We start from the raw sequence: 23,765 nt of genomic DNA, 5'->3' as shown, positions 1-23,765 counted from the left end.
CCCCCCCCAGTATCAATGTATCATTTACAATTGCACTGTTATGTGAACCAACAATATGAAACCACTCACTCGATCATGTCTTTACCAAATGCACAATAGGCCTATCACACTTTACAAAGACTTTTGTTTACACGTTTGGCCTGAGAGTTTGATTCCCAGTCATATCAGTGAAATCAACTAAATTCTGATTCATTTTAAACTACACCAAATCTCCATTCTTGCATGAAATATTGGAAGAAAACATGTCCATTTCTACATTCTGTTTATTGTCTCACACGAATCCTAAATCATCCAACCAGTTTTGGCATAATATTGATAAGATAAAACCTGGATTTGATATTATGTCATCAGAAATCTACTCGGAATCGAAGAACAGACTTCCAAGACTATCATCAGCTGCTATGACTGTGGCTGCCGGCAACGTTTTGAGCGTTTTATGAAGCCTCGACTCAAATGTTTCAATTGTCTCTGTTTCCGAAAGCCTTGTTCTGCCCATCACTAGGAAAAACCCATTTTCTTCAGTGTTTTGCTCTTTCCCCATGTGCCTTTAAGTGTTTCTAACCAAGTGCCTCCAATTATCCCATTAAGCCCATCCCACAACAACCAATTACACCCTGAAGAGGCTGTACCAAAATGTCTGCCTTGACTTCAACCTCCTTACCTAAGATGGAGTGCACCTCCCTCAACCCCCAGAGTCCCAAAGCCTCATAATTCAATGTACACTCCATCACATTAGAAAGCAACAAAAACAAAAACAAAGTTGCTTTTGGAGACCATAGTTTAAAAGCAGGCTCAAATGACTGTTCAATACATTGTGGTTTTCACTATGATTGTATTTTTATTTCTTGTATTTCACTTTCTTTTACTTCCATTGAGCACTTGCATTTGCATTCACTGTGCACATTCCACACTGTGGCATTCACACTTTCCAGCACACCTCTCCTCATTGGACGATCTCCTCCTGAGCAATCAGCCTCTCCAACCAATCACCTCCCTGCTCCGGACCATGAACTTGTCTTTAAAGGCAGCCAGGAATAGGTCAAGCAGGAGGACATGAACTGGCAGCAAGCTTGAGTGTGCAGGATCAGTGGTGTGACTGAAGTGATCGGCAGAATCAGATTGATATGGATGGAGTGCATATAAGTTGAGTATTCATACTTTTCTCCAACTTATTCGGAACACATTGAGTGGATTCTGTTGGCTGCCGGGCTGGAGTCTTTTCCTGCTCGCCTGCAAAGGAATAACTTAACACAGGAGAGTTATTGTGGAGACTGCTGCTGTCTGTCCCATTTTACAGGGTCAGTGGAGAAGGGAGGGTTCTGTGGAGCAGCGCTGGTGGTGAGACCGGGCCCGGTACATTGTGCCTGCGGGAGGGAGACGCTGGGAGGCTGGGAGAAAGGAGAGCAGGGGGACGTACATTTATAGGTTCAACTAGCGGTGTGCAGTTCTACTTACCCAGCCCAATCTGTGTAGCAGTCCCTCTGAGCCTCCATCTCTCCTTTTTCTTGAGGGTTGTGGCGTCTCTATTCCAGACATGCATCGTGGCAGGGACCCACTCCACTGGCGCGGGGGGACTTTTTGGAACTTGAGGACTTCTGTCGGCCTGAGCGGGGGAGAACGGGATGGGATTAGTTTAGATTTAGATTTTAGTGGGTTTTAATTAGGTTTTATTAGATTTAGAAGTTGTGTGGAGCTATAATCTTTCCCTTTTATTTTTGTACAGTATTGCCCATATTGAAGGGGGTTTTAAACCGGTAACTATGCGGAGGGCATAGACTTCTTGCCCCATCCCTCTAATTTGTTGACTGTATAACAAACTGTTTTATAATTGTGACTGGTGTTGTGTGTATCTGGGATTGTCTGCCAGACCTGCGTGGGAAGTGAGAGAGGGGTTTAGTGATTCCCTCCCCCCTCACTTTAAAGTAAATGGAGTGGCATAGTTGTGGTTGCCTCTCGCTGCCAGTGCCACACTTGTTACCTGCATGTAATACCTTGCACTTGCCTGCATTGAATTTCATCTGCCAGGTATTGGCCCACAACTGAATATTAACTAATTCCCTTTGAATAGCCTGTGCTGCTGGGATTGTCTGCTGAGCCACCTATTTCAGTATCATCTGCAAATTTGACAAGTTTGCTAACTATCCCAGAGTCCAGATCATTAATATAGATTTGAAAAAGCAAAGGCCCTAGTACTGATCCCTGTGGAACTCCACCAACAACCTCACTCCAGTTGGAAGCGACTCCTCTAATCGACAGCCTCTGTTTCCTATACATCAACCAGTTCATAATCCATCTACTTGCATTACCCTGAATGCCTGCAGCTTCCAATTTGAGGATCAGTCTTTGGTGTGGAACCTTATCAAAAGCTTTCTGAAAATCTAAGTATATCATATCATATGCTTTCACATGATCCACAGCTGCAGATGCATGTTCAAAAAATTCTAATAAGACATGATCTGCCTCGTCTAAACCCATGTTGACTATCTCCAAGAATATGGTTTTCATTAAGATGCTCCTCTATTTTGTAATTTTTTCCAACATTTTACAAGTGATGCAGGTGAGACTGATTGGTCTGTAATTTCCTGGCTCAGTTTTGTCCCCTTTCTTGTGGATTGGTATGACATTTGCCATCTTCCAGTCAGTTGGCACATCCCCTGTTCTAAGGGTCTTTTGGAATATTTGAGTTAGCGGCCTATAAATAATTTCCTTCATTTCTTTAAGTACTGTGATTTGTTTGTTTTTAATTCTGCTAGTCCCTTTAGTACCTCCTCATTTATCCTGATCTCTCTTAGGGTTTGACTGGACTGATTGTCAACCTGTGGCATGTTATCTGTTTTTTCTTCTGTAAAAACCTCTGTGAAATACTAATTTAGAACATTTGACACATCTTGTTTGTTTTCCAGGATACTTCCATTTTTGCCCTTTGTCTGTTTCACTTCCTCCTTTATTGACCTATTGCTGTTGTAGTATTGAAAAAAGCTCTTTGCATTAGATAGTGAAAGGGAGAATAAAATAAATTCCATGTTAATATTTGGCAGCCTAATTTAAATTAAAAAAAAAAAAAAAACTTTTATACATCATAAAATTGCCAAACCTCCTCCTCCTCTAGTCAGTTAATAAAGACTGTGTCAAGAGTAAAAAAACATAAACAAATTAAATGGATAATGTATTAAAGTGCATGACTTGCTATATTTCTGACCTTCAGTTCACATTTCACTTTGTACCTAGTATCTATATATCTTATATTGTGGAGCAGGTTCTTAAATTAAGTTATTGTTTGCTAAAGTGTTTCTGTGAAAAGTTTTTAACATAATAGAACATATTCATAAAATCAAAAGGAGAGAGAGCAATGTCTTTAAGTGAGTTTAAAGAACCAGGTTAAAGGTCTTTTTTATGCCTGTGATAAATGAAAAAACAGATACTAGCAGAATGTTATCTTGAATGGAAAAATACTGGTAGTGAGATAGAAGTATGGTGCTCAAATTTGATATAACTAGGCTTAGTAGATAAATACATACATAAAGGCAACTTCATTTGTTTATATAAACTGTAAGGTATTGAATCATAAGGATTGGAACACATTCTCGGATCTATGATGAATTGCTTGAAACCTGTTATGGAATTTATTGTAATGTAACATCAAACTGATTACTGCATTAGAAAACCGTGCAAATCCATTCAGAGCTGAACATGCACATGTGCTTACATTCCTGTGTTTGAAAAAGTCTGATCAACATAGACAGTCTGCATGATAATTAAAGTTTGACGTTATTCCTTTTAGGTGAATCCAATTGCACTGGAGTTTTTATCTCATGACTTTATCTTATGACTAAGTTCTGTGGGAGCTGATATTTTGAGCCAAACTTGGTGCAGGTGGCCAAACCACAATCACATAAAAAAAAAAATCCCACTTTCTTCTGAACAACATAATCTGGCTAAAATAACTGATTTCAAAGCCTTTGACATATTGGACAAATTAATCCCATTAGGGGCCTCCCATGCTGGAGTACCAATTTGAGTAGACGCCTCTACCCCAATATAACACAATCCAATATAATGCTAATTCGTACTGGAAAAGCTCGAGGCCAAAGCTGGTTTGCCATAACATGGTTTCACCTGTAATGTGGTAAGATTTCCTGGCTCCCGTAAACCACGTTATATCTGGTAGAGGTGTATACAGCTCTGGAAAAAATTAAGAGACCACTGCAAAATTATCAGTTTCTCTGGTTTTACTATTTATAAGTATGTGTTTGGATAAAATGAACATTTTTGTTTTATTCTATAAACTACTGACAACATTTCTCCCAAATTCCAAACACAAATATTGTCATTTAGAGCATTTATTTGCAGAAAATGACAACTTGTCAAAATCACAAAAAGATGTAATGCTGTCAGACCTCAAATAATGCAAAGAAAATAAGTTCATATTAATTTGCATTCAACACAATACTAAGGTTTTAACTTAGGAAGAGTTCAGGAATCAATATTTGGTGGAATAACCCTGATTTTCAATCACAGCTTTCATGCATCTTGGCATGCTCTCACATTGCTTTCACATTGATGTTGGGTGACTTTATGCCACTCCGGGCGCAAAAATTCAAGCAGCTCAGTTTTGTTTGATGGCTTGTGACCATCCATCTTCTTCTTGATCAAATTCCAGAGGTTTTCTATGGGGTTCAGGTTGGAGATTGGGCTGGCCATGACAGGGTCTTGATCTGGTGGTCCTCCATCCACACCTTGATTGACCTGGCTGTGTGGCATGGAGCATTGTCCTGCTGGAAAAAACAGTCACCAGAGTTGGGGAACATTGTCAGAGCAGAAGGAAGCAAGTTTTATTCCAGGACAACCTTGTACGTGGCTTGATTCATGTGTCTGTCACAAAGACTTGCTGAAGCACCCCCAGATCATCACCGATCCTACACCAAATTTCACAGTGGGTGCGAGACACTGTGACTTGTAGGCCTCTCCAGGTCTCCGTCTAACCCAGTGGTGGGTAATAATTTTCATAAGTGGGCCACTCTATGAATGTCAGTATGGCATCACAGGCCACATATCTGTTTTGTCATGAATTATTATTATTATTAATAATAATAATAATAATAATAATATTTTTAACATATTGTAGCGACCTTGCCTTTTGATGGTTGCTGTTGAAATAAAAAGCAAAAGAAACAGAAGTCTTCCAAAACAAACTGGCGTTTATTAACCGTTTCAAAGAGGTACATTGACAGGTTCCAAATAAACCGCACACAGGTCACTTTCCCATTAACTAACTCCTACGCAAACTCCCCTGGCAGCACGTCACCACCACCACGTCATACACCGAAAATGTATGTTCGCATACGTAGGTTGAACAAGCATCTTTTGAGTGTGGGCCCTGAACTTTTGAAAGTTCTGTTCATTGAGAGATGCATAAAACCTCAGGAGTGGCGCAGATTTGAATTGTTCTGCAAGCACTGCGTCAGACTGTAAGTCAATAAGCTCAAGCTGGAGATCAATAGGAGTGTTGTCGACACTGAATGTGAAAGGGGAGGAAATCAATGCCATAACATTTTAAAATCAATGAACCGGTGTGAAAATTCAGCGTGCAAAGCAAGCAGTAGAGATGCATCTCTTTTCCAGTTCAAATCAGTTATCATAATCTGTTGCAATGTTGGGAGGTGTGTGAAGTTTATGCCTTCAATTTGACGGGGAAAAAAGTAGCAACTTTGCCATGAAGGCTTTGACAAGGGGGTACAAGTCATAATCAAAAAGCCCCCTTCCTTGTAGTTTACAATTCAGTTCATTCAGGAGACCCATGACATCAACGACAAACGCAAAATCATTCTGCCAGTCCACGTCATGCAGTTGAGGGAAGTCTGCGTCTTTTCCTTTCAATTGCGAAAACAAATCGATCTCTGATTTCAGGTCCCACACTCTTTTCAGCACCTTCCCCAAACTGAGCCATCGGACATTTGTTTGATGGGGAATATCCATGTGCTCTGTCTCGGACTCCTCCAATAGAGAGACAAATTGCCTGTGGTTTAATGCTGTTGCTCGAATAAAGTTCAGTAGTTGTGTAACTGTCTCCACAACATGGTTTCAGAAGTTTCAGACCACATTTGCAGAGAACCTCCTGGTGAATAATTTCAGGATTAGTTTCTTTTACTTGGTCTTGTATCCTTTTTAATAACCCAACATTTTTACCTGTCAAGTTTGGACACCCATCAGTGGTCACACCAGCCAATTTCTGCCAACTCAGTCCAAGTTTTGAGACACACTCATTAACTTCGTCCAATAAATCTTTGCCTGTAGTTGTGTTTCTCATTGACTGCACTGACACAAGTTCTTCAGTCAATGTAAAATCTGTAGTAATGCCTCGTATGAAAATCAACAGCTGGGCTCTGTCTTTAATGTCACAGCTCTCATCAAGGGCCAGAGAAAAATAAGAAAAATGGTGAACTGTTGTTCCAAGTTCTCAGAGATTTCTTCACCATGTCGCGTCACAGTACGCCTTGACAGTGAACATTTTTCAAAAAGCGCTTTCTTGTCAGGGCACAATATTGCAGCAGATTCAACCAAACATTCCTTGATGAATTCTCCTTCTGAGAATGGCTTGCTGCTTTTTGCAATTTTGTGAGCAACCACATAGCTTGTTCTGGTAATTCCATCTTGAGCTGAATAAAGTCTTGTGAAAAAGTTTTGTTCCTTTTGCATTCGTGAAACCATCTCGTGTGATTGTCTACCTTTCTCTTCCGAAGACATGCGCTCATATTTGGCTGCATGTTTCGTCTTTCAAGTTGTACTCTTTGAATAGTGCTACAATTTCTTTGCAAACTAAGACCACAGCTTTTCCTGCAACAACAGTAAAGAAGTATTTTGATGTCCATTCTTTTTTAAACACTCTGTGTTCTGTGTCTATGTTTCTCTTCTTAGATGAACTCATTTTGCAGTTGTAGATGTACCGGTGAATGTGACATTACTTCCCGCACTCGTGCTGAACCATAGCCACACATCATAGCAACCGATCAGAGGCCTGTGTCAACTAAGTACATTAAAAGTCCCCCTGAACTGTGTGTGTTCACATTCAAACTACATACTAATGAATACTAAGAGGACTTGCATTACACTTACATTATTTTATTAAAGTTTTCACAGCTACACGAGTGTATATTATTCAAAGTGAAGATTTAGTTTGTAGGTCATATTTTGCCCAGGTCTTGTCTAACCATTAGTCAACCAGGTGTTGGGCAAAGCTGAAAATTGGACTCATCAGAGAAGATATCCTTATGGACTTTTGCAAACCTCAGCCTGGCTCTTCTTTGCTTCTCATTGATGAAGGGCTTTTTTCTAGCTTTGCACGACTTCAGCCCTGCCCCTAGGAGCCTGTTTCGAACCGTCGCCATGCACTTCACCCCAGCTGCCGTTTGCCATTCTTTTTGTAGATCACTTGATGTCATCCTACGGTTGTTGAGTGACATTTGAATGAGTTGGTGGTCATCCCGGTCAGTGGAGAGTCGTTTTCACCCTCTGCCGGTCTGTAGCTCTGTTGTCCCCAATGTCTGCTGCTTGACGTTGTTCTTATGAACCGCCGTCTTTGAAATTTTAAGGATGGAAGCAACGCTCACTGTATCCCAGCCAGAATTGAACCCTTCTTTTCCTCACTCAAAACTTTCCTTTTCAACTCTTTTGGCATAGTTATTTTTTGATTCCAATTACTTTTGAGGTAATACTAGCACTGATTTGGCATCCAGCTGGTCCTATTGCAAGAGGATAGTGATGACCACAGCAGTGGTTTTTATACTTTTCCTTGTTAAATAAGATTTGTTTCAGGTTATCATCTAATCCTTACCTCATTCAGTAGAATGAGGTGTGCCTGTGTTGGAATTCAACAGACACTGCAATGGAATGGCTGCCATACATGTAGGGATGCTTATTTAAGAAAAAATTGCAGTGGTCTCTTAATTGTTTCCAGAGCTGTATGTGGGAGTATGCGGTTCAGACACTTGTGATGCCCAGAGTATAACTGACAGTCTAAACAGAGAGCCCCCAAACAGTGACAATTAGCATATCAGGGAGATTGTTACCTGTTGTGGTAATCCATTAATCCATAGCAGTTTGTTTAATTATTGAACTTTTAAGGCAGGTTAATTCATAGGGTTATTTTAAAAAGTCGAGAGGTAAACTATATAGTATTATGGGGTGATAAAGGGCTTTTCAGTTCCTTTGAAGCCTAATGAAAAAGACCTTGGCTCTTGAGGAAAGGCAAAGAGCAAACTAGTCTGGAATTAGGACAGAAAATGTGTTAAACTTTATCTACCATAGAGGATATTCAGGCCCTCTAGCATGAGAGAAGTTACCATGCATAAAAACAGAGGGAAGAGATTTTTATAACCATTTCCTGACATTTTATAAAGCTTCTCTGCCATGATAAATTAAATAAACATGTCATTGCCTGATTAAGAATCCTCTTTTAAATGAAGGTTCAACAACAAAGAGACTTGCCGGGATTAGGACTGGGGGTGTTCCTGACTGGAGTTGAAACAAAAGGCATTGAAAGCAGCAATAAATTGAGCCAGAGGAAACGTCCTGCTGAAGCACAAACTGGCACTGACAGCAACCACTTTCCCGAAAGACTGTAAAGTATTTAGCACTTGTTTTTTGCTGCTTGATAACAGTATAGGGATAAACAATCAATGTTTCTTAAATTGTGCATGATGTTTAGTACTTTTTATACTATTGGATTTGATTGTATTACAATTTCTCCTCCTAGGTGCATACCTTTTGGTTGGTACGTTAATAATGAGGTATAGTATAGACACTCTTGCTCCATTGTCCTTATCTCTTAGACCACACCTGAAGTCCAACAGCAGGGGTTAGACTGACTTTGTTTACATTTCACTGTTTGGAGTCTTGACTGAATGCAGTGATCTTGCTGATCTACATGATCCCTCAAAAGTAGTTCCTTGATCATGCTAATGACCCCAGTAGCCCATAAAGTCAAAGCCAACCACTTATTATGTTGTTGTAACAAATTAGCACCAGTCAAAATAAGTTTATAACCAGTCTCCTTAGAACAATAATCATTCATATCCCATCTCTTCTAGTACCTGAACATTTCCAACTAAAATGAACAAGGTTTTAACTTATTTTCATATACCTCTGTCATATAACATAATACCTTGAATATGTGTACAAAATATAACTCAATTACAGCACGGAAGTTGACAAATCCATTACCAATACAAAGAGGTGGTGGTTTATTGTTTGAATCATGTGGTGGTTACTCTTTTATTTAATAAGTGAAGAGCAGTCAAGACAAAGGAGTACGTAGCTTTTTATCAGAGGTGTGCTTTACCAGAAGCACTTTTCTCCCAGCTGCTGCTCAGGCCTTTTGGACAGCTCCTCGTTGCAATGACGCACGTAGTAAAGAGATTAAGTGCATGACGTGGTGTTGATCGGTCATGTCATAAGTGACTTATTTCATGCACCTCTTTATGTCACAATACTAATTTGCATAGAGCTGCTTAATTGCTTAACTAGCCAAGAAAACCTCAAAGGGAACAGAAGGCATGTCCTGATTGGTATAATTGCATGAGATAATAAGCGTAGGTGGCAGTATGAAAATCTGTAAACATAGTTAAAACACACACACTAACCAAATCGTCAGATGAATCTTCTGGATCAACAATTAATCCTGACCATAAACCTTACTGGAGGTTATCTACATTTATTAAGAGGCAAAAGTAAAAGTGTTGTCATTATCCCTTATTCAGAGCACTGTTTTTTGTATTATTTTGAATAACAATTGCCTATGATTAGTTAAGTTATATTTGTAACCATTATTGCAAAATAATATTTTATAAAATAAAACAAATAACAGATGAAGGTCTTTGTTCAGCGATGCTTTGTTTATAGCAGATTAGATCAGCTAAACAGGTTTTGCATACCTTATGTATTTGAGTTGAACTGTCTTTGGCATCCCCTTATTACATTCATTTGTTAATATAGAGACAATGCGTTATTTGTAATTTACATAATCTTTAAAAAGTGTTGTGGATTATTATTATTATTATTATTATTATTATTATTATTATTATTATTATTATATTAATTCATATAATTATTATGATATTTAATATTGCTTTTTATTCAAATGTCGGAGGTTCGCAAAGAATAAATGTCATATTGAAAAGGTTTATTATTATTATTATTATTTTTATTTCTTGGCAGACGCCCTTATCCAGGGCGACTTACAACATAAGTGCAAAAATACAGAGAAGGACAAGGCATCAATCATTACAAATTCAACTTAGCTAAAACATAGCAATTCAAAATAATACATTTTACAAATTCCAGTTACAATTTACACAAGTTTATTTATTGTAAATATGTATTACATTTCTATAGATTTATTTTTTCTTCTAAAAAAAAGACATAAGGTATTAATCTAAATGGAAAAAAATGCAATGCCTAAGGGTGTTTTGGATGACTAAACATTGGCAGCTGCAGAATATTTTTTTACAAAAAAGGTGGGGGTGTTAATAGCTAAACAGGAAACAATACATTCGCCACGTGTTCTTCTTTATATATATATATATACTGTCACACACACACACTCGTCAACCAAATGTCATGCTCACGGTATTGTATTCATTTCTCTGTGTAAAAGCAGTCGCATTTGTGTAGCGCTGCGGATCTGCGCTTCTCCGCCAATGGGAGCGCTGGAATCCTGCAGATCTGCGCACAACGGTGGAAATCTGCGCAACACGAAGGCGAACCTGATCTTGACGCGGAAGACGGCGGAGGAGTGACGAGCGGCAGCCGGAGCAGAGGAAGGCTGCGCGCCGCGGGCCAATCGCGGAGCTCCGGGGCGGGGCCAGGCGCGGGGGCTCCCCGGTCGATCCTCATCTCCGAGCAGGACACTGGTACATAAAGCGCAAATACGCGTCGCCGCCGAGGAAAGCGCTGAGATATGCGACCATGTGTGTAACAGCGCTCACACAATCTTTCAAAGCACACCCGGAAAACCGAGACGAGCAACATCACAGCCTCATCTTTGTGTTGTGCTGGTGAGGCGGAGCACAGAGCAGCATGGAGCCCCTGCCGAAAGATGAGAGACCTAATCCGGCGGGTAAAGCTAATCTGTTCTCCAAGGTGTTTTTCTGGTAAGAGCTGCATGGATCCACAGGGGGAAAGTGCATCGCGGTTCCCATTTCCGTATCACATTCAGCAGCTGTAGATGTGCGAGCTTGATTTGGGTTCAGCCTGCTTATTTCTGTGGGAGGCGTTTATTTTCAGTTTTGGTTCTGAATACATGTTTTTGTGTTTCATCTGCACTGTGACGGTATGAGTTACAGGTGATTTATGTAGGCACAAAGTTGAATGAAGTACTGAAGCATTGTGCAAGTGCTTCTGTCAGCTGTGTACATGATGCGTAAAACAACGATTTAATAAAATATTGTCTGCACTTTCCGTTCCTGAACATGATATGCTTCCAATGTGGTCGAGGTCACTGGATACATACCTGTGTTATGCAAGTATAGCCCGTGTGGATACTGACTGCACTGATTGTGTTTCCTTACACTGTCATATATGTAACATATGGTACTGACACTGTATGCAACGGTCTGCTCAGCATGCAAGCGGGCATCACCTCATTTCCTCCTCACACATGGTCCACCCAGACGTCCATTGGCCAATTCTGATTAAGCTGATTAAGTTTCCTTTCCTTCTCCTTAGCACTTGAAGCAATGACAATGTTTTCTCTGAGCAGTAACCTGTATTAACTTCTGCTTCAGGCAGTATTGTTCCCTCCAGGTGCTTTAGTCAATTGTTAAACATACCCACACAAAATGATGTTAAATAGGGATTAAGTGGGTTTAATAATTAGACACCAGGAAGTTCATCTTCAGGGTGCTGACCTCCAAAATCGGTCAGAATTGCAAGGACAACTTCATACTGTTAGGATTTTTTATTATTGCAAACAGCATTTATTGTGCCAATTTAGTGCATGGGGGCCCTAGGCTGTTTATAGCGTTTAGCAGTTATTATCAAGGTGACAAACTGTTATCTATTAAACCATTATCTATTGTTTCCAGACCTGCCCTTTATATATTGTAAATAATAGGTCCCTTCTTTAATTAAGTCCCCTTTTGAAAAGGCAGCATCACATCTATTGACTGTGTGGTAGCAATTGTGTACATAACAGATCTGCTTTGTGACATTTGTCAACAAAGCTCTTCTCTAGTGCTCTGTTTTCTGTCATGTGAGCAGTGTCTTTAGGACAGGTGGGATCAGTATGAAATATTTTGTAATGCTGTGATGTTGAAATCTTAAAACTTGCATCTGAATTTGTTGGAGCTACTAAATGTATCGAAGCCTACTAATTACAGAATATAGTGCTGTGATCATTGTCTTTGGACAAAATTGTATATTTTCGGGGTATTGTTTAAGAGGACTGTCTATTACACAGTACATTCTGATTTCCCAGCTTGATAAATGGTTATTTTAACAGTGCAGTGAATATAGGTTTAAATATAAGAGGTAATATAGACCTACATTTTTGTTAACCATGTGACAGTCCTAAAAAAATGAGACGTTGAGACTTTTACCTCTGAGGTGTTGTATGAAATGTAAGAAACATAAGAAAGTTTACAAACGAGAGGAGGCCATTCGACCCATCGTGCTCATTTGGTGTCCATTAATAACTAACTGATCCAAGGATCCTATCCAGTCTGATTTTAAAAGTTTCCAAATTTTCAGCTTCAACCACATCACTGGGGAGTTTGTTCCAGATTGTGACAACTCTCTGTGTGAAGAAGTGTCTCCTGTTTTCTGTTTTGAATGCCTTGAAGCCCAATTTCCATTTGTGTTCCTGGGTCCGTGTGTCCCTGCTGATCTGGAAAAGCTCCTCTGGTTTGATGTGCCTTTCATGATTTTGAAGACTTGAATCAAGTCCCCACGTAGTCTCCTCTGTTCCAGGGTGAAAAGGTTCAGTTCCCTCAGTCTCTCAGTAGGACATTCCCTTCAGACCTGGAATAAGTCTGGTTGCTCTCCTCTGAACTGCCTCTAGAGCAGCGATATCTTTCTTGAAGTGTGGAGCCCTGAACTGTACACAGTATCCAGATGAGCTCTAACTAGTGCATTGTACAGTCTGAACATCACTGCTCAATTCTACACTTTTGACAATATACCCTAACATCCTGTTTTCCTTTTTTATTGCTTCCCCACATTGTTTGGATGGGGAAAGTGACGAGTCCACATAGACTCCTAGGTCTTTCTCATGCTTTACTTGATCCAGTTCTATTCCTCCCATAGTGTAATTATAGTGGACATTTTTGTTACCTGCATGTAATACCTTGCAGATTTCAATGAAGGATAAGATCAGAAATGAAGAAATCCGTAGACGATGTAGGGTGGTGGATGTGGTTGAGAAGATGAGAGAGGCGAGGTTACGGTGGTATGGACATATCATGAGGAGGGACGCTGAGGAAGCAACAAAGAGGGTAATGGAATTTGAGGTGGAAGGTAACGGAGGAAGAGGCAGGCCTAGAAAGTGCTGGATAGATTGTGTGAGAAAAGATATGGAGGTATGTGAAGTGAGTGAGTCTTTGGTGTGGAACCTTTTTCACAATGTGAATGTAATATACATTTTGAATCTCTTACCATTTCATTTGGGGCATATGTCAGTCAAATGGTTAACTTTTTACTTTAATGCATATTATTTAGTTTTGCACCCTGATACCATTACTCCCATCTTCCAACCTTTAGATGGACAGAGGTTAATGTATCACATTAACTAGTTTAATATAAATCCCTTTACAGCTAGCTCATTTTAAAAGTCAAGATGTAGCTTAATCTTTAATGCAAAAACAATAGAAAAAAAGTTTGACCTGAGAGAGCCTTTAACCATGCCAGTTTTAATAAGCTAATCCTTTTCATCATCTGGTTTTAGACATGCATAGACTTGTCTATTGGAAGATAGTATTAATGACTTTTGTACAGAATTTTGCTGTCTTTGGCTCTGGGTTCTTGGTTAATAACAACATATTTTATTTTAGTTTTGCTAATGTTTGATATTGTAACCATTTTTAAAATTTTATTTTAAAATTAATGACTTCATGCTATAACGAATCCATGGATAGCAGGGAACATCTGTGTTTGTACCGATAAGCTACTTTTGAGATGTCTGCATAAATTACAAGGTAAAGGTCCGTGCAGTGTGTGCAAAAGTTGTTTCCACAACAAGCAAACAAGCAAGTGTTCTGCAGCATCTATAAAAAGAGCTCTATCTTAAGACACTACTCGTTTGCAAGTTGGAAATGATCTTTGTCAGGCAGTTTGCTTCCAAAATGAGGCAGACCGTTCAGCGAGTATTATATACACTATGTACACCGCAAAATCTATAGAGTTAAAATATAGTGTTCATAAAGTGTTTCAACACTCTTTGGGTTAAATTGACACTTTCAGAGTTAAACCATCTTGAGAGTCAGTGTTAATAGTGAGTGTCAAAAATAAAGAGTGTTGATTTTACACTACTGGTTGTAGAACCCGTCTCGGAAATAAGTGGAGAAGTCGTTGAGATAAAGCAAACGGAACTTTAATCGAGCCGCTCGGAAGCCCCACGTCAGGAAAATTCCTTCAGTGAGGACTTAATGTTTACAAACATGAGTTCAGCTTTATAGGAAAGTGACGTGAAATCTTATGGTTGTTCATCCAATCAGAAGGTACAAGTCCGATTCTGTTTACGATCTGTCCTCCCATGAAGAAGTGATGGATCCAAAAACCAGATGTCTGTCTTTGATGTGCACTAGGAAGATGCGATCCCATGGTCGTCATTTACCTAGTGTCAATCGCTCATTAACAGAAACGGTTCCTACCTATCTAGAGAAACAATTAAGTCACAAACAGATTTTCAACAAACAGCTGTAGGCTATTTTGGCACTGTGTGATGTTTTATTACTGACAGGAGTTTCTAACAAATGAACCTTGTTGACCTTTTGCTTAGCCTGCTAAAGCTAATCTGCTCAGTCTGTATACAAGCTACTTCTAATGCTAGTATTAATATAAAACATTATATAATTATCACAAAACACTTTCTTCAACTTTCCTCTACAGAGTCTTCACTGGTGTAAAACCAAAGAACTTACCATTCCCATAATGCATTGTGGTAGATTCCTGAATAATTGTTTGATCGTTTTATTTTTTCTTATTAATTGCATACATGTTAATTATTGTAATTTTTTGTTTGAGGGTAAAATGTGTCTTTACCTCCCAATATATTTATATTTGTGTTATCAATTGTTTTATTTTTTTTATTTTTTTACCCTACCTAGAATCATGTCTCTGAGTCAACACCTACCATAATCTGTCTGTTTCTGTGCTTATAAACAGATATAGACAGATATATAGCTTACCTCTATGTGCATGACCAGTGTGCCTGTCTGGTTGGGTCTTTTGTTTTTTATATATAAACAACAAAGGACTGCTCGAAATTGTACTACACAGTATCAGTGCTATACATGCGCACATTTCTGATCATCCAGAGTGTATAGAAGCAAATCCTGTAGTAACATGTTTGATTGATAGTTGCAGAGTAAACAGGGTTTTAACACTAATGGAGTAACACAATGAGAATGTTTTAACACTGAGAGCGTTAAATATTAGAGTAGACTTAACACTGTGATTGTTAAATACCCCATAGTGTTAAATGTTATTAACACTGGTGAGAGTAGTGCAGTGTTATTTTTTCACACATAATAGAGTGAAAACAACACTGGAAATGTAACACTGGTGCAAGAGTAACTTTAACACTCTGTAGGGTGGGCACAAATGTTATCTGAAATAGTGTTAAAATGTACTCTTTAAGAGTGAAATTAACACTGATTTTTTTTTTTTACTGTGTAGGATTATGTTATCAATCCAGTTATATTTCTAAAGCATTGAAAGACCAGTAGAGCTCATGTCACAGAAAGGTCATATACAATGTATACCGTAATTACGATAATTGTGGTTGACCAAAAAACTGGTAAACTGCCCATGCATACTACATTTAAAAACTGGTTACCGCAAACAGGTAGTGGTCAATAAATTAACAAACTTGCAGAATGTGGCTAGAAGCAGCTTAAGTCAGAGCAGCAGCCTTGAAATAAATGCTTGAAATAAAACCAGATTAAAACTATGAAAATCACAATATATGTGGAATGTTATGTTGTGTCGCCCTGGATAAGGGCGTCTGCCAAGAAATAATAATAATAATAATAATAATAATAATAATAATAATAATAATGTGAAACTAAAGATAGACAAGGATTATTTTTGACTTTAGAATTATTAGAAATATGATTAGAATTAAAATTGAAATATGCAAACATGTTTAGTGTTCTGTTTTGCAAAATAAGACTGAGGGCTGGTTTCACAGACCACAGTTAGCTCTAATCATGGACAACCACATTTTTTTGTATATAGGGTAATCAGAGACTACTTATAATTGAAGTCTTTGAATCCAGCCATGAGTGAGAGTTGTCCAGTTTGCATTAAGCATAGATTATATTGACACATGTGCACTTATCTGATCACCGTGTTCGCTCTATCCAGACCATTTTAAACCAATCCTAACCAGTCAAGGCTGACGGCTGGTTGCTACTGCACATGTGCATAACGAGTTGAGGTGCTAGCATTTCTGAGCACGCACAGCCTACACTAATTGGAGAATTCTGTGGGAGGAGCTGCATTGTTGATGTGGGGGGAATTAAACCCATGTTACCAATAACATGGCAAGCACAATTGATTCATAAAAATACTGGGGGTTTGGGGAAAAGCCAAAACTGTTAACCAGTCGCCCCTGCATTCAGTCAAACTAAAATCAAACGTAAAACTTTTGCCCTGCCCCCAGCTCCACTCTCTAAAGCCCTGATTTTTAGGCCCATTTCCTGGACATTTTCCTTTTTGGAGGAGCTAACTTCTAATCTCATTAATGGCAGAGAAATTGGAGAGTTTGGCAAGTGCAGGCCTGACACAAGCACATTTGAACAGGAAACACCACAAAAATCTCCTTCATATTTGGCAGCCTAAGCACTACTGTCTTAATATATAGGTTTATCCCAAATGTAAAATGTGTTTATATACAAAATATGCATTTCCGTAGGTGATTGAATGGTAATTTACAAACGGGAATGTTATGACATAGGCTCTGTTGGTTTCACGGTATACAATAATATAGATTGCTAGTTTTCATAATTTTTCTGTTCTGTGGCTACCAGTTACTTGATGTATCATAGTATGCAGGATTAGTCAACTTGTTTTTATATACTGGTTTTACATATGTGCCTGTCCCTTTTGAAATATGAATGATAAAAATAACAACAGTAAGGTGATTAAACAGCTAGGAATGCAGTGCAGGAAAAGGCCTGTGTTGAAATTAAACAAACCATTGAAATGATTTATTCTCTTGCTACAATGTATTAATTTCAGCTGATGGCCAGTGACCTCGATACATTGTCTGTATGATTAAAACTGGGAAAGCACAGAATGCAGATTGTTTTCTGTACTACGGTTTTGCACACAAGTTCTTGTAAACACACTTCAATTACACAAACTTTACAAACAGTAGGAAACATAACAAGCAAGTTGTACAATGCTTCAAAGGAATTCTGTAGTTGTTATTGCTGTACAGAGAAATAGGTAACAGAAACAATGGTCCTACATTTCCACTCATAGGAACATTTTTTAAGATTGCTGTCTGAAACACTTCTCTTTTCATGTTTTCCCAATTTGTATTAAATAAACTGTTAAATGTAGTTCTAATGAATAACATCAATACGTCTGTGGTTATCGGTTGAAAGAGGGCAGCAGTTTGTTTTTTATGGGAACAGGGTTTTTCAGTTCCAGCATTTAATTTTAGTTTTCATTTCTATTTCATTTTAAAATTATAATTTTAACTGAGTTTCCATTTCAAAATATATTTAGTTTATCGCAATTAAATTATAATTATAGCCTAGTTATAAAGTAGTTGAAATGTTATGAACTTGTTGGGGTTTTATTTATTTATTTATGTATGTGTGTATTGTTTACCCCCCTCCTTTCTGACACCTTTTCCTCACATTGTGTAAACTAATCCTTCTGCAAACATCACAAGTGAGTTTTTATATTGTTTCTTCCTTCTCTTCAGACATTCCACGATCACTTACTGTTTTGTTTCCCCTGAATATAGCTTATAGCTTTCGATTAAACTGGCAAACGGAGCCTTACAGTGCATCCGGAAAGTATTCACAGCGCTTCACTTTTTCCACATTTTGTTATGTTACAGCCTTATTCCAAAATGGATTAAATTAATTATTTTCCTCAAAATTCTACAAACAATACCCCATAATGACTACGTGAAAGAAGTTTGTTTGAAATCTATGTAAATTTATTAAAAATAAACAACAAGAAAAGCACATGTACATAAGTATTCACAGCCTTTGCCATGACACTCAAAATTGAGCTCACGTGCATCCTGTTTCCACTGATCATCCTTGAGATGTTTCTACAACTTGATTGGAGTCCACCTGTGGTAAATTCAGTTGATTGGACATGATTTGGAAAGGCACACACCTGTCTATATAAGATCCCACAGTTAACAGTGCATGTCAGAGCACAAACCAAGCCATGAGACCTCTGTAGGTCTGTAGACCTCTGAGACAGGACTGAATTTAGGCACAGATCTGGGGAAGGGTACAGAAACATTTCTGCAGCATTGAAGGTCCCAATGATCACAGTGGCCTCCATTATCCGTAAATGGAAGAAGTTTGGAACCACCAGGACTCTTCCTAGAGCCGGCCGCCTGGCCAAACTGAGTGATCGGGGGAGAAGGGCCTTAGTCAGGGAGGTGACCAAGAACCCGATGGTCACTCTGACAGAGCTCCAGTGTGTCCCTGTGGAGAGAGGAGAACCTTCCAGAAGAGCAACCATCTCTGCAGCACTCCACCAATCAGGCCTGTATGGTAGAGTGGCCAGACGGAAGCCACTCCTCAGTAAAAGGCACATGACAGCCCGCCTGGAGTTTGCCAAAAGGCACCTGAAGGACTCTCCGACCATGAGAAACAAAGATTGAACTCTTTGGCCTGAATGGCAAGCGTCAGGTCTGGAAGAAACCAGGCACCGCTCATCACCTGGCCAATACCATCCCTACAGTGAAGCATGGTGGTGGCAGCATCATGCTGTGGGGATGTTTTTCAGTGGCAGGAACTGGGAGACTAGTCAGGATTGTGGGAAAGATGAATGCAGCAATGTACAGAGACATCCTTGATGAAAACCTGCTCCAGAGCGCTCTGGACCTCCAACTGGGGCGAAGGTTCATCTTCCAACAGGACAACGACCCTAAGCACACAGCCAAGATAACAACGGAGTGGCTACAGGACAACTCTGTGAATGTCCTTGAGTGGCCCAGCCAGAGCCCAGACTTGAACCCGATTGAACATCTCTGGAGAGATCTGAAAATGGCTGTGCACTGAAGCTCCCCATCCAACCTGATGGAGCTTGAGAGGTCCTGCAACGATGAATGGGAGAAACTGCCCAAAATAAGGTGTGCCAAGCTTGTAGCATCAAACTCAAAAAGACATGAGGCTGTAATTGGTGCCAAAGGTGCTTCAACAAAGTATTGAACAAAGGCTGTGAATACTTATGTACATGTGCTTTTTTTGTTTTTTATTTTTTATAAATTTGTGAAGATTTCAAACAAACTTCTTTCACGTTGTCATTATGGGGTATTGTTAGAAAAATTATTTGGAATAAGGCTGCAACATAACGAATTGTGGAAAAAGTGAAGCGCATACTTTCCGGATGCACTGTATCTTCACCTGCCACTTTTTATTTGAGAAGACTTGTTCAGTTAAAGATCGTACCAGTGGTGGACTGGGACCAAAATTCAGCCCTGGCATTTTAGCCCCCATACCCAATCCAAAAACAACCACACCACACTGTTTTGAAAGAACTGACTGGAATATTGGTCGGCTGATGGACAGTCATGATAGCCAATTGTGCAGTGCTGTGTAATTCTGTGAAACAATATTAGTTTTTAATGTGATTTTGTTTTTATTTTCACTTTCAGTTTTGTTTATAAGCTTGGAGACATTTCTATTATGGTTATAGTTAACTGCAGAAACACTGGGTTGGTAAAGATCATAGGAGCTGTGCCACGGCCTAGTCCACCACAGATTCCTTTACAACTGCTGCTGAGCATGGTTTTTGAGTAAACAAGTGCTCCTTCAAATCTGCAAGTGTGCCTGAACATCTTTCAAGTCTGCAGGGTTTCAAAAGCAATTGCCCAGCGGCATCATTAGGCCTGGGTGTCCGGGGCTACAGCCCCGTTTTTTTTTATTTATTTTTTTTAAATAATAATAAAAAAAAAAATAGCCCCGGATCTATTAATCTGTCATTCCGATCATGCATTAAAGCCCTCAAATAATATGATATCGTTGATCAAAAACGCAAAAAAATTGGCATTACTTGGCACGCGTGCATTTTGTTTGAGATGAGAGAGAGAGAGAGAGAGACAGAGAGAGAGAGAGCGAGCGCCATTTATGAAAACAAGTAGTTCCAAGGCACACCTTTACATATGATTTATAGCTATGTAAATTTTCATAAATAAAACTAATCTCAAGACACACCTGGTCAGCTCCTAAGGCACGCCAGTGTGCAACGGCACACAGTTTGAGAACCACTGGTCTAGCTAGCCTGCACTCACTGTGATAATGTGGAACATGGGCTAAGCATAGAAAGAAAGTGGGATGACCTTACATTGCCTTTTGTAGAATCCAACTGATAAGTCTTCAAGCCATAATTAGTTTCCCCTGAGGCATATGTATGACTCATCTCTGCAACTGATTTGGCAATTGAAACACTCATTTTGTTTATTTTGATTTCATGTTGTGAAAGCCAGCCTACACACCTGACTGGAACCTTTTGGTAGAGCACAGTGTCTCGCATCTTATATTCATTTTACTCTAGTGTGTTTTGGGTCCTCTCAAACAGAGGCACTGCTCTAAGGTTGCTTGCTGCTAGAAAACTGTCGCGGTCTGTTTACCTCAGCACTGCCGGTGGTAGTGAGACTGCCTATGCGAATGTGGCGAGGTAGCCAGCTAGCTAGCCAATTTGTTTCTAAGCATCAAGATGAAACCAGCAAAGAGACATAAGGTAGACATTGTCATTTTTTCCACACAATGTGAGTGCTTATAGCTAAGATATAAGCTAGCTAAGATATTTATGATTTAATGAAAATATTCCAAGAACAATATCAGAAGTACAGCTGAAGAGTTGATGTCTGATTGACAATGCATAAGCCTAGCTAGCTAACGTTACTGCTGGCTGGAGATTCTTAGCTTTTTCATTCAAAATCTTAGTTCATTTTTTTAAATTAATACTCATTAAAAAGTGCACCAGATTAATACATTTAGTCATTCAAAATCTTTTTTTTTTTCTTCCAGGGGAGAATACCCCCCAACCCCCCTACTTTGGGTCTGGACTCTGGGCTAAGCCCTGAATTTATTTTAATCCTAGCAATGCCTCTGATAATGCCTGTGGCCTTTCTTTGTGTCCTTCAACTTGCACTACCAGTATGCTATGAAGGTTATCTTTTTCCCCAGGTTACATAAATTATATGACTGGGCCAAATGCAATATCTCTTTACATTACTACAAAGGCAGTATCCAAACTGACTTGAACTGCTCTTCTGTTTTTGGCTATACAACATGTAAATGAAATGAATTTGATCTCTCTGCAGCTGAGATGATTTCTATCCCAAGAAATTAAATTGTATTGGCATGATATTGTTGTCAAGCAATGGGTTAGTTGTACCTTTTAGTGCTTCTCTATAAATTACCTGCATGACTCAAGTGTGTGTTTTCATGCATGATTTAGGCAGGGACAATAAACAGGATTGTAGACGTCTGGGGAATTGTATTTCCCGGTTGCCAACTAGTTACAGAAGCACATGCACAAAGATACATTTCAAGTTTAATTAATGTAGAATTTGCCATTTCTAAAGACTGAGCACTTCCACTGTAAGACAACAAATCTGCATTTCTAGGACAGAATCGTTGATGTATCACAGTTGAAACATTGATTTGTCTTTGGTTTAATCACTCTTTTCTTAGAGCATTTGAGCATACTTTTACATTTTACTTGCACCTTATAAGATTGTGGATGTTGTGTGTTTCTTTTTTATTTTTCCCAAGATTTAAACTTGTGATCTTAATGTTTTAAAGTAGTTTTTTTTCTATCCTCCAGCTGTGCTGTTTCTTGACTTTAACACAGTAGTTGGCAATTTTCCACTTGATTCCTGTAACACGATTCTAGATCATGCTCCCAGGAATAGCAGATTGTTAGTATTCATAAGCTTATTAATACAAACAGCTTTTGTTTTGGGACAGCTTTGTGTAAACTCCCTGTTTTCAAGCTGTCATTTATTTTCTACAGAGAAGAAATACAAGAACAGCGAAGCAAAATGTTTGCAAGGTTTAACAAATTCACAGAGTTCGTTTTTTATTCTAGATGGCAACATGTAGGCCTATTTTTACAATACTGTCAAATTAATTTCAGAATTATATTAAAAATATATATGGAAACAAAAAGCATTTAGAATCTGTTCTCTCCCCTACAGACCCCTCAATTGGAAAGAAAAGTAATCACATCATCAGTCTATTAACAATAATATTATTATTGTTATTATTATGCTTTTTTAGTGAACCTAGTTTAAGGTGCAAATGATCAATCAAAAGGGGGATGCGTTGGAACAAAACAATTAGTCAACTTAGTTATGGTTTGTGCACTTAAATTTCATAGCACATAAACGGGTCCATTTAATTTTCTGTAAAAAGAGCCGTTGAATCTGCATTTTATGGCTCAAATTGATCTTGTTAGAAGATAGTTTAACAGGCATTAATAGAAGATGAAAAATGTTTTACAAACCAAAACAGATGCTGCTATGAGGAGTGCATTTATTTTATTTACAGTTATTTTGTTTGTTTTCATGGATATATGTAAGAGTATCTTTATGGATATATGTGACATGAGTTCTATGACTTTATTATGGAATACTATTATGCAAACTTATGGATTAATAGTATTAAAAATTAAAAAGCAAGGATACATTTTACATCTGTCATGCTCAATAGATATTTAGTATTTGCCTATTGTCTGTGTTCACTCCCTTGTTTGGAGATTTAAATACACAGTCACATCAATTTGTTTCTCATTATTTAGAAATCAATGATAATAAGTGCTCACTTGAGCACTTTTGCACTTTGGACCTGATTCCAAAAGAAATTCAATTTGCTTTCAGTTAAAATTTCTCGTGTCCTTTTAAAAAAAACAGTGTGCAAACAGGATTTTTCTTTTTCTACAATAAATGGATTTTACAAATAAAATAACTTATTTGTACTTGTTTTTTCACCTTAAAGTTGGTTGAACCCTTTGTTTCGAATTGGATACAAGAGAAAACTGGAGGAAGATGACATGTACAAAGTGCTTCCAGAGGACAGGTCAGACAGGCTCGGAGAGGAGCTACAGTGGTATGTATACAGAGTAAACTGTGAAATTGCAAACTGCGAGGGTGTGTTTAATCTTGCTCCTCAGTTTTCAGGTTTCTGCAGTATTTCATACGCCGTAAACTAGCAAGTAACGCATCCATAGAATTAACAACTGTGGCGATTCATTACACTAAAGGGGAATTGTTTCATTGCAATAATTAACTTACTTACGGGTGGTCAATGTTGTTGTTTTGGACCAGCGGCTCTGTACGTCAT

The 23,765-nt window shown here is 38.6% G+C and overlaps 1 protein-coding gene and 1 pseudogene across 1 annotated transcript in view; one reads left to right on the top strand and one right to left on the bottom strand.

Annotated features, from left to right (window-relative positions):
- Window positions 1-1,259: 1,259 nt before the first annotated feature.
- LOC136751852 (general transcription factor II-I repeat domain-containing protein 2A-like) lies at window positions 1,260-6,307 on the bottom strand (annotated as a pseudogene).
- A 4,560-nt stretch (window positions 6,308-10,867) lies between these two features.
- Window positions 10,868-23,765, top strand: part of abcc4 (ATP binding cassette subfamily C member 4 (PEL blood group)) — a 69,499-nt gene continuing 56,601 nt past the window's right edge. Inside the window, exons 1-2 of the mRNA XM_066706702.1 lie at window positions 10,868-11,147; window positions 23,421-23,531. Coding sequence (XP_066562799.1) covers window positions 11,074-11,147; window positions 23,421-23,531 — 185 coding nt within the window. The 5' untranslated portion in view covers window positions 10,868-11,073. The remainder of the gene's footprint in view (window positions 11,148-23,420; window positions 23,532-23,765) is intronic.

The sequence above is a fragment of the Amia ocellicauda genome, chromosome 6 (genome assembly GCF_036373705.1).
Source record: "Amia ocellicauda isolate fAmiCal2 chromosome 6, fAmiCal2.hap1, whole genome shotgun sequence".
In the NCBI taxonomy this organism is placed as follows: domain Eukaryota; kingdom Metazoa; phylum Chordata; class Actinopteri; order Amiiformes; family Amiidae; genus Amia; species Amia ocellicauda.
This window is presented reverse-complemented; position numbering and strand designations above follow the sequence as displayed.